The 10,677-nt window shown below is 32.2% G+C and overlaps 1 protein-coding gene across 1 annotated transcript; it reads left to right on the plus strand.

The window, feature by feature from the left end:
* Positions 1-949: 949 nt before the first annotated feature.
* On the plus strand, positions 950-5,383 carry LOC134230294 (serine/threonine-protein phosphatase 6 regulatory ankyrin repeat subunit B-like). The gene is made up of 4 exons (XM_062712066.1): positions 950-1,298; positions 1,627-1,769; positions 2,532-3,321; positions 3,405-5,383. The coding sequence occupies exons 1-4, from the start codon at positions 950-952 to the stop codon at positions 5,381-5,383; spliced, it is 3,261 nt and encodes a 1,086-aa protein (XP_062568050.1).
* The last annotated feature ends 5,294 nt before the right edge of the window (positions 5,384-10,677 follow it).

The following is a 10,677-nucleotide window of genomic DNA, read 5'->3' on the forward strand; positions in this document are numbered from 1 at the left end:
ATCATCTACAAGCCATTGAGAAGTCTGATCTAAAACTTTACTAAGCTTTTCTGATTTAAAATCTTGATCTTTATATGCCAATAAAATAGCACTGTCATCAGCGTTTAAAATAAGATTACAATCTGAGTCAACACTTGCTACCATGTCATTAACGTAATTTAAAAAAAATAAAGAGCCTAGAATGCCGCCCTGAGGTACACCACATTTGATAATACCATCATCTGATGAAATTCCATTGCTGTAAAAAAAACTTTTCTTTCAGACAAATAAGATAAAAACCTATCAACATATTGAACACGAATTTCCCTCAGTTTTTTACAAAAGTACGTCATGGTCTACAGTGTCAAATGCCTTTTGCAGATTATGCAAAACCATACCAGTATATAATTCCTTTGCAGTCTCTAATAAAATGAAATAAATGTAAGAAAAAGTTTCATTGGAGTACATATTTTTAAAACCAGGTTGAAATTCAATTAAAATATTATTTTGATTCGATGAAAAAAATAAGAGCGGGCCAGTGATAAAAAATAATTTTATTACTATTTTGTAGGAACAGTTTTAGGCGGGGTTAGAAAAAAATGAGACAATTATATTTTTACTGATTTGCAGAGTAAGCAGATTAAAAATACGATAAATAGAGCGGGAAGGAACAGAAAATAGCACAGAATTTCCATGGTGTGGGAATTTTCAATTAATATTATTTGTAAAATTTTGTTTAAATACGAGCGCGAGGGTCCGATGAACAAAAATTATCATCGGCAGAAAGTGATAAACTTCTATTTGAAGCTCAAAAACCTTGAAGATCAGGCAAAATAACCAATTCACCTTTTCTACAGGGTATATATTTATGAATAAATAAGAAAGAGATTCTTAAAACCTATTAACATTTGTTCCTTGTACTTTAAAGATATTAATTTTTCCCTTTCTATTTTCAGAAACAACGACACAAATGATACAAAAACATTATGAAGTCGTAGGTCATCTATTTGTAAAAACCCGTGCGTTTGATAAAGTGAAGGAACTGTTGGACAAAAACGGGTATGTCATCATCAAGGGGAACCCTGGAACTGGAAAAACCACAATCGCCAAGATGTTGATGAAAGAATTGATGGAGGATGGAAAATCTCCACTTCAGCTTTACAGGTTGACAGATTTGTACGGAAGCATTTTACCAGGTGATGGTATAGTGGTATTCATTGACAATTTATTTGGAGAGATATCTTTGTCCAGCGAAACTGTTAAAGACTTTAAAGCAATAGAAGAGACAATTAAAGTGTTAATTGAGAGTCAGATAGATAGTAAATCAAACAGATTGATATTTGCTCTAAGAAATGATATATATCAGGAATATGTACAAAACGAATGCAATGACGATGACGATTTTTTTTATGTCGTCCTTGGTTGATCTATCAAGTAAGAAAGATGCATTGCTAAAGGAAGAAATAATACATTTATCAGAAAAATATGAATTGTCTAAATACATAGAAGACAGAGAACTTATCGATAAGGTCTATGAAATGCCATTAGCTATAGGGTTTCCACAATGTTGTAAATTGGCAAGTGGTAATGAAACTTTTAAGGAAAATATATCTGCCTTTTTACCAAATACATTGATCTTTTTGAAAGACTACTTCAAAACTCTAATGAAAAATCGAACTGTAAAAATCGCTGTTTTAGTATATCTACTTCTGAGAGGAGGAAAAGTAGAATTCAAATTGATTGATAACCTTCATCTTGATTTAGAGATGAAACGCGACTCTTTAGAATTTGTAGGTCTACATAACTCATATATCAACGATTTTCAGGACAATATTCATTGTTTTGAAGGGTTTTTAATAACTCATGACACGATAGAAAATACCTATAAATTTACACATAGTTCAGTGCAGGAATCTCTTTTCAGTGTCTTCTTTAATTTTGATCCTGAAAAAATGATCCAAATGTGTCATCCTTCCTTACTTCTGACACTGACGACAAGTAAAAAAAAGCTAAAAACCACACATGTTTGCATAGGACAAAGATTATTTCAAAATGTTGCCCGCCGCATTGCAAATATCATTGTAGAAAGGTCTGTAAATGGGTATTCATCCATATCATCACTGGAATTATGGGAAGATTCAAACTTCCATGAGTACATATTACAAACTGAACAATGCACTTCGATATTAAAAACATATTGTGATATCAAGGGGGATTCAATGATTGTGCATTTTTCAAAGGCAGGGAAAAAGCAATGGGTCGAATATTTACTTCCGAATTCAGAAAAAAGACAAAGATACAGATCACTTAATGCCGCTTGCTCTAAAAATCAACCCGACATTGTAAATCTCATTTTATCATCAGGTGTGGAATGTGATCTTCATACTAGTTTTTATGCTGTACAAAGTGGGAATATAGAGTTATTGCTACGTGTGTGCGAGTTTGTTAATCTTCATCAAACTTCATATTCTTTGCATCCTATCTGGAGTTGTTTAAACCATAGCTTACTTCAGGAAATCTGTCTTATGCAACAAACACAATTAATTGGACAGGTTGTGGCAAAATATCCATTCCTTGTACATATTAAAAACAACCAAGGCGCCAATGCATTACAATCTGCAGCAAGTTCTGGAGATAAAAATGCATTTATTCATCTGTTAAAGTATGGTTGTGATCCATATGAAAAAGATCAAGACAATGGACACACGGTTCTTACTTGTGCTTGTCAGGATGGTAGGACAGACATGGTCAAATACCTTGTTGATAAATATCCTGCATTACTCAAGGAGCACACAGATGTTCATGGTAAAAGTCTTTTGTATTGGGCAGCTTTCAGTGGAAAAATAGATATGTTTGAATACATGCTTCATCTCCTTCAGAATGAAAATATACATCTTTCAAGTGACATAAAACATATGGTATCTGCAAAAGATAATTCAGGTCAATCTATGTTGCATGCTGCATGTAGCAATGGTCATTTTGATATGTGTGAGTATCTCTTGAAAAGATACCCAGAATTACTGAATGTTACAGACAATGACGGTGAAAATGCTCTCCACTACACAGCTCGAGGAGGGAACGTAGATCTTTTTAAGTTTCTATCAAGTAAAGGATTAAATGTTAACTGTACAACAAATACTGGGAAGACTGTGTTACACATGAGTTGTGCTGGGGGTAGAGAGGATATGTGTAGGTATCTTGTAATTAGGTATCCATGTTTAATATCTGTCATAGATAATGATGGATGGACAGTGTTACATTCAGCTTGCCGTGGAGGTAGTGTACAAGTTGTGTATTTTCTTATAGAAAAGGGAATAGACATTAATTCCTTGACAAATGATGGTAAAACTATCTTGCATATAGCCTGTCTCAGTGGAAAGATTGAAGTTTGTGAGTACTTAGTTAATAATTATCCCATGTATTAGAGGTCAAGGACAAGTCTAGTGAGACAGTGTTGCATGACGCAGCCTGGGGAGGCAATGTTCAAATAGTAAAACTATTGATTGAGAAAAAGATGGACATCAATACCTTACAGGGAGGTGGTGAAACAATTTTACATCAGTGCTCTCGTTCTTGTAAATTAGAGGTGTGTGAGTATTTGGTCAATCATTATCCAGATTTATTGGAGATAAGGGACAATGACGGATGGACAGTGTTACATTCAGCTTGTAGAGGAGGAAGTGCTGAAATTGTTTCTCTTCTGATAGAAAAAGGGATGGATTTCAATGCTTTGTCAAATGGTGGTAAAACTATCTTGCATATAGCTTGTCTCAATGGAAAGATTGAAGTTTGTGAGTACTTAGTTAATGATTATCCCCATCTATTAGAGGTCAAGGACAAATCTATTAACACAGTATTGCATGACGCAGCCTGGGAAGGCAATGCTCAAATAGTAAAGCTATTGATTGAGAAAAAGATGGACATTTATTCTGTACAGGGATATGGTGAAACAATCTTACATCAATGTTGTTGCTCGGGTAAAATGGAGATGTGTGAATATTTGGTCAAACCTTTTTCAGATTTATTGGAAATAAGGGACAATGACGGAAATACAGTGTTACATTCAGCTTGCAGTGGGGGAAGTTTAGAAATAGTTTCTTTTCTTATAGAAAATGGAATGGACATAGATACCTTGTCAAATGATGGTGAAAGTATCCTGCAGATAGCCTGTCTTAATGGCAAGGTTGAAGTTTGTGAGTACTTAATTGAGAATTACCCACATCTATTGGACGTCAGGGACAAATCTAGTAACACAGTGTTGCATGACGCAGCTTGGGGAGTCAATCATTTTCCAGAGTTATTGGAGATAAAGGACAAAAACGGATTGACAGTATTACATTCAGCTTGTAGAGGAGGAAGTGTTGAAATTGTCTCTTTTCTTATAGAAAAAGGGATGGATTTCAATGCCTTGCAAAATGATGGTAAAACTATTTTGCATATAGCTTGTCTCATTGGGGAGTTTGAAGTTTGTGAGTACTTAGTAGAGAATTATCCCCATCTATTAGATGTCAAGGACATATCTATTAACTCAGTGTTGCATGATGCATCCTGGGGAGGCAATGTTCAAATAGTAAAACTGTTGATTGAGAAAAAATTAGACATCAATTCCCTACAGGAAGATGGTGAAACAATTTTACATCAGTGCTGTCGTTCTGGTAAAATGGAAATGTGTGAGTATTTAGTCAAACATTTTTCAGATTTATTGGAGATAAAGGACACTAAGGGGTGCACAGTGTTACATTCAGCTTGCAGGGGAGGAAGTGTTGAAATTGTTTCTTTTCTTTTAGAGAAAGGGATGGATTTCAATGCCTTGTCAAATGATGGTAAAACTATCTTGCATATAGCTTGTCTCAATGGGAAGTTTGATATTTGTGAGTACTTAGTTGAGAATTATCCTCATCTATTAGACGTCAAGGACAAATCTAGTAACACAGTGTTGCATGATGCAGCCTGGGAAGGAAATGTTGAACAAGTAAAACTATTGATTGAGAAAAAAATGAACATCTTTTCCCGACAGGAAGATGGTGAAACAATTTTACATCAATGTTGTCGCTCTGGTAAAATGGAGATGTGTGAGTATCTGGTCAATCATTTCTCAGAGTTAATGGAGATAAGGGACAATAATGGATGGACAGTGTTACATTCAGCTTGCAGTGGCGGGAGTGTAGACATAGTTTCTTTTCTTTTAAACAAAGGATTAGACATCAATGTGTTGTCAAATGTTGGTGAAAGTATATTGCATATTGCTTGTCTTAATAGTAATCATGATGTTTGTAGATATTTATCAACAAATCATCAAGACTTGTTAGCAGTTACAGATAATAAAGGTAAATCAGTGATAGATATTGCCGCTGAGCAAGGTGACATTGACATGATTCATATTCTGAGAGAACGCCGCTATTAGGAACCTTCTTAATTCTTTAGCGATTCCGTATTTTCATGAAAGAAATGCTGTGAAACATTTAAAAAGGAACTCATTCCTAATACATGATAGATTAAAACGGTTTGATTTGATTACGCGTACTTTAAAATGTGATTTCCGCCATGTATCCATGCATGAAAAAGAAGAAAATCATAGACGAAGATGGCGAACAGTGATTAACTTTATAAAATCCACTGAAATCCATTATACATACAAAATTCATTATACGTACAAAATCGAGAACATTTCACGAACAAAAATAATCTGAAATCTCTTAAGGTAAGACCAAATGTCTAGGTAAATGAAAAATTTCAAATATCGACAATTTGTAGCTTAATTCTTACACTCAAGGAACCCTGTTAATTTTTTAATATTAAGTGTACTTATTTAGATCCAACGAGTCTTATCATATTTTTACGTCGTTTTATTTTTAGATTGATCAACGTTTATTATCTTTACCTTTTCATATATTACTTTGTTTTACGTACAACATAGATCTTTTTTATGCAAATATTGGATTGGAATTGTAAAGTATTCGCAGGTTTTTTTTAAAATGAATTAGTACCAGATCTGTCATCATTATGCTTTTTAAGAGAATTCAAAACCGTAGGAGACTTAAAAAATGTTATAAAAATAAAGTGCCCTCGCTTTTAAAAAAGATATATTTTGTAACCAATGATTGAAAATTTATCTGTAAAAATCATATTCTTGCAAATAATCTTTTATTTATTTTGCCGTACAGTTTTTGAATGCTATTAACTTAGATTTCATTTGTTTATGTAATCAAGAAAGTAAAAATAATCTGACTTGACATTTAAAGTTCAAATGATATGTTGCAAGAAATTAGAGCTAAATTATCATGTATATTCAAATACTTTATTTAGAAGATTGAATGTGAAGAGTGTGTACGTTATTTTATAATTTTATTTCGAAGTGTTATATGCATGAAAAGGATTTAGTTTATTTCGTTTGAATTTATTGTCTTATTGTAGGTTTTTATTCATCATCTAGAGCTATATTATCGTTGTATATTCAAAGACTTCATTTATTCATTGTTGTTCGCAATGTGTTTCTATGTGAAAATATGAAAATATGAAGAGTAATTGAAAACTATGTTGATTTTGCATAAATTTTGTTTTAATTTCTCTGAAGATATTCCCTGATCGATAGAATGTGCTGTTTGTTTATGTTTTTATTGTTGAATTTTTAATTTGGTATTGTCTAAATATATTTATTTATCTTTGTCATATTTTGCTTTTATATATGAATTTGGGAAGAACTATGAATGTTCTCCCGCCTACCTCCAAGGAAATTTTCAGAAGTTAACATAATACAATGCTCTTTAATATTTATATGGATATTTTTATGGATTTTCATAAAAAAAATCATTTTTTTAGAAAAACAAAGAGAAATAAATCTATGATTTTGGTAAAACTTGTGTTTTCACTTTAGAATTCAACGGAAAACGCAATAAAAAAAGAAATAATACCATATAAAACAAAAACCCTTTATAGGGTTAAAATTTACAATGTAACACTCAACTACATGCAATATTTATTACATTACATGTATTCCTGAATGTTTAATACAAAATACATATAACAATGAATAATGACTTTAAACGAGACTTTTGATATTCTTGTTTATCAACTTAATTGTCAATAATTTACCTCGTTTTAGAAACTGTTCATACATAGAGCAAACTCTTGCATATCGAATAAACTGAGAAATATACCCTCCGTATGCAAGTGATAAAGGTTTATTGTTGTACAAGTAAGGGAAGTTGACGATTGTAAAGTTAAAGTCATCACGTTTATTATAGATTTTGGTTCTCAGATTTCCATTAACGTTTTGTTTCAAGTAAAATATGTAAATAGAAAACAGATGTGTCAGACTGTGTGAAAACTTTTATCTTAAGCTCACTGTACCACATTGCACATCTCCAGAGAACCAGTGCCATTATGAGAAATGAAACTTTCGCCACCCTTAACTTTGCAAATAGGATTAATTGAAAAATTCACAACTTATCAAAAGCACAATTCAATGCTAGTACATGTAGTCCCCACAATATACTGCTTTTTAGAAAACTATCACTCATGTTTTCGTTACAAATCTTACGAAAATTCTGGTCAAAATCAAAACATTGCTCGATATTTTGAAAACAAAATGTTTTACCAGACACATTAAATAACTTAGGAGCAATAAATGCATATCAGGTTGGGAGAGGTGAAATCCCACCTTTTCAACAATCTACGTTCATGATTTAGGTTAACACACGGTGGGGCAAACCAAACCTCAAAGCGAAACCAAATTTCAAGTCTGTCGTGATGGGTGAGCGGTGACTTTGTAATTGGAATGCCTTTTGTAAAATATTTGTCTTGAGGTTAGGTATATATATATCAATCGCCTAAACATTTCGACTAATATTAAGTAGCAGATTTAGTTTACGTACCACATTAGGCTAAACTTCTCAACTCTGTGTAAATAGCTTGACAAATTTTTTTTATTCACGAGTATAAAACTTTTTAAAATAAGCATGATGATTTTATTTGAGAACCCTCTCTACAATGCACACTAAAGAGTTCTGATTCTTAGAATTTTTTTTCTGCAGTTAAAGTGATCTGCCCTTAGATCTAAACTTTTAAAAATAGAAATTTACAGTATAACACTCAATTTGTAATTAATTCAAGTAATCTTAACATTTTAAAAGGCCAAAAGAAATTAACTGAACGTGTTATTTACATGTATTATCTTTATTGAAGTAATTAACATTGATTTCTATTCACTGATACTGTTTTGTCTTTGAGCTTTTTTCCCGGGGGCAAATGCCACGCACTATATAGTGAAAATTAGATAAATATTCTAAATATTAACTCCTTTATACTATTTATTTTTCTCAATGTCCAAAACAATATTTACACTTGTGTAGAGAGGGTCCTTAAAGAAATCTCAATGTTAATTCTAAACACTTTAAATGTTTGTCAATGGAAATTTCGATAAAAATCAGCTAGATACTTTAAAATTGTTTTAAGGGAAAAAAGTCGACTCATTAATCGTAGTAATAAGCTTATAACAAATACTGCGTGACCAAATGTAAACCATCTAGAGTTTAATCTGATTAATGTTTATCTAAAACATATTTAAAGCAAACAATTTCAGAATTGACTCGAGTCATAACAGAAAAATAATAAAAAGAAACGAACAAAATTGATGTTAATTTATTAAGAAAATAAACAGATCTAAATTATAGGAAACACTAAGTTTGTTGTTTATTGTCTTCATCTTCTTTTTCTTCACTAAAAAAATAAATCACGGGAGAATTATTATATTGCTCGTTCATTAATTTCGCTACAAAGCTAAGAATAATCAAATAGATAGACTTATTGTGTATATAATATTATATAACTCATTATAACTTATATAACTTATTATAACTCATTCATAAGCGGTTATAAAATTAAGTCATTTGAACTTTCAAATAACGGAATACTAAGTTTATTCTATAAGCTTTATTTTGTATTTAATGTAGAGAAAGTCCATTACCTAGAAGCCATTCCAATTTTTTGACAGGAAGTAAAGTTATTATCCATGAGCATCGATACTGATTTGTCTAGCCATTGATTTAATTTTTCAATATTTATAAGAATGGCGATAGTTGACACCATTAGAATTAACATAACACGGATTAAAGATTTAAAATACATAAAACCTGGATAACTTGTTATTAAGTTTAGCAAATTGTAGCTTTTTTATTGACAGATTGAAGAACGTTTCTGTCTTTATCTAAATACCTCAAGTTGACTGATGATTATTATATATTGTCAGGAGATTATTACGTTCAATATAGACATCGCCTACACACATAATACCTTTTACAAAGGCATCGGATACACACCTGATAACCTTTAACATAAGCACCGCCTGCACACGTGATTACCTTTAACATAATTACCGATTACACACGTAATACCTTTAACAAAAGCATCGGATACACACGTGGTTACCTTAAACATGAACATCGCCTAAACACGTGATTACCTTTAACATAAACACGGCCTACACACGTGATTACCTTTAACATAAACACCGTCTACACACGTGCTTACCTCTAACATAAACACCGCCTACACACGTGCTTACTTTTAACATAAACACCGTCTACACACGTGATTACCTTTAACATAAACACCGTCTACACACGTGATTACCTTTAACATAAACACCGTCTACACACGTGATTACCTTTAACATAAACACCGTCTACACACGTGATTACCTTTAACATAAACACCTCTTAAACACCGTCTTCACACGTGATTACCTTTAACATAAACACCGTCTACACACGTGATTACCTTTAACATAAACACCGCCTACACACGTGATTACCTTTAACATAAACACCGCCTACAGTGAGGATCGTCATACTTGATACAAGATGGATGACAGTCATGTACAATTTTACAATGTAAAATAAAGTAAAACAAATAAAGAGGACATGTTGCTACAATGTTAAACAAAATTAACAAAAAAGAAGACAATACGCTACGTTGTATTAATAAAAGCAATCAAAGAAGGGGAACAATTCACTACAATGTAAAACAATAGAAATAAAAGATATGCATTTAGTGTAATAAAGTTTTTAATTATCATAGAAATGAAGTCTATTTATGGTATTTTTAAATTAAATTTGATTAGATTGGACAAAACCACCTGGATCTTACCACTTCCGCTACCGCTCATCCCAATCACGCGCCTGTTGCTGTAAACAGTTGATCCGCCACTGATTCCATAAGGAGTCCCTCCACTGCCTCCTCTGGATCCACCACCTCCAACAGAACGGAACCCTGATCCGCCACTGATATAACCAGATCCACCCGTCAGTACATTCATGATAACAGCACCTGAGCTACCGCTAGTAGAACCTGAAAATGAATAGATAATAATACATCATTACATAAAGAGATTTGAGACAAAAAATTGATCATAATAAGATCCACATCAGCAATATCATATAATTAACCACACCAGAAAAAAAGACTTGTATAATATCTTAAGACCTTTAAAAAAGACATGAACTCTCTTGATACAATTTAATTAAGGGGGTTTTGTCATCTTGTAGGAAAATGTCACATCTGTTGCTATGATACTAAATGAATGGAAATAGATTACATGTACCAAGAACGTACAACTAAAAGATGGTTTTGACATGAATAAAAAGATGAAATAGTATTATGTAACTTCATTCAAAAAATAAGCAAAGACTTGCAATTTTA

This window comes from Saccostrea cucullata, unplaced genomic scaffold (genome assembly GCF_032062105.1).
Source record: "Saccostrea cucullata isolate Sc308-1 unplaced genomic scaffold, CSIRO_AGI_Scuc_v1 ctg22210, whole genome shotgun sequence".
Lineage (NCBI taxonomy): Eukaryota > Metazoa > Mollusca > Bivalvia > Ostreida > Ostreidae > Saccostrea > Saccostrea cuccullata.

Bases quoted from the DNA above. Each gene is read 5' to 3' on its own strand.
- LOC134230294 (XM_062712066.1), top strand. From the start codon at position 950: ATGATACAAAAACATTATGAAGTCGTAGGTCATCTATTTGTAAAAACC. The intron at 1,770-2,531 runs GTAGGTCTACAT...TTAATTGGACAG, and splicing joins AACGCGACTCTTTAGAATTT to GTTGTGGCAAAATATCCATT. The intron at 3,322-3,404 runs GTAAAACTATCT...CCCATGTATTAG, and splicing joins TAATTCCTTGACAAATGATG to AGGTCAAGGACAAGTCTAGT.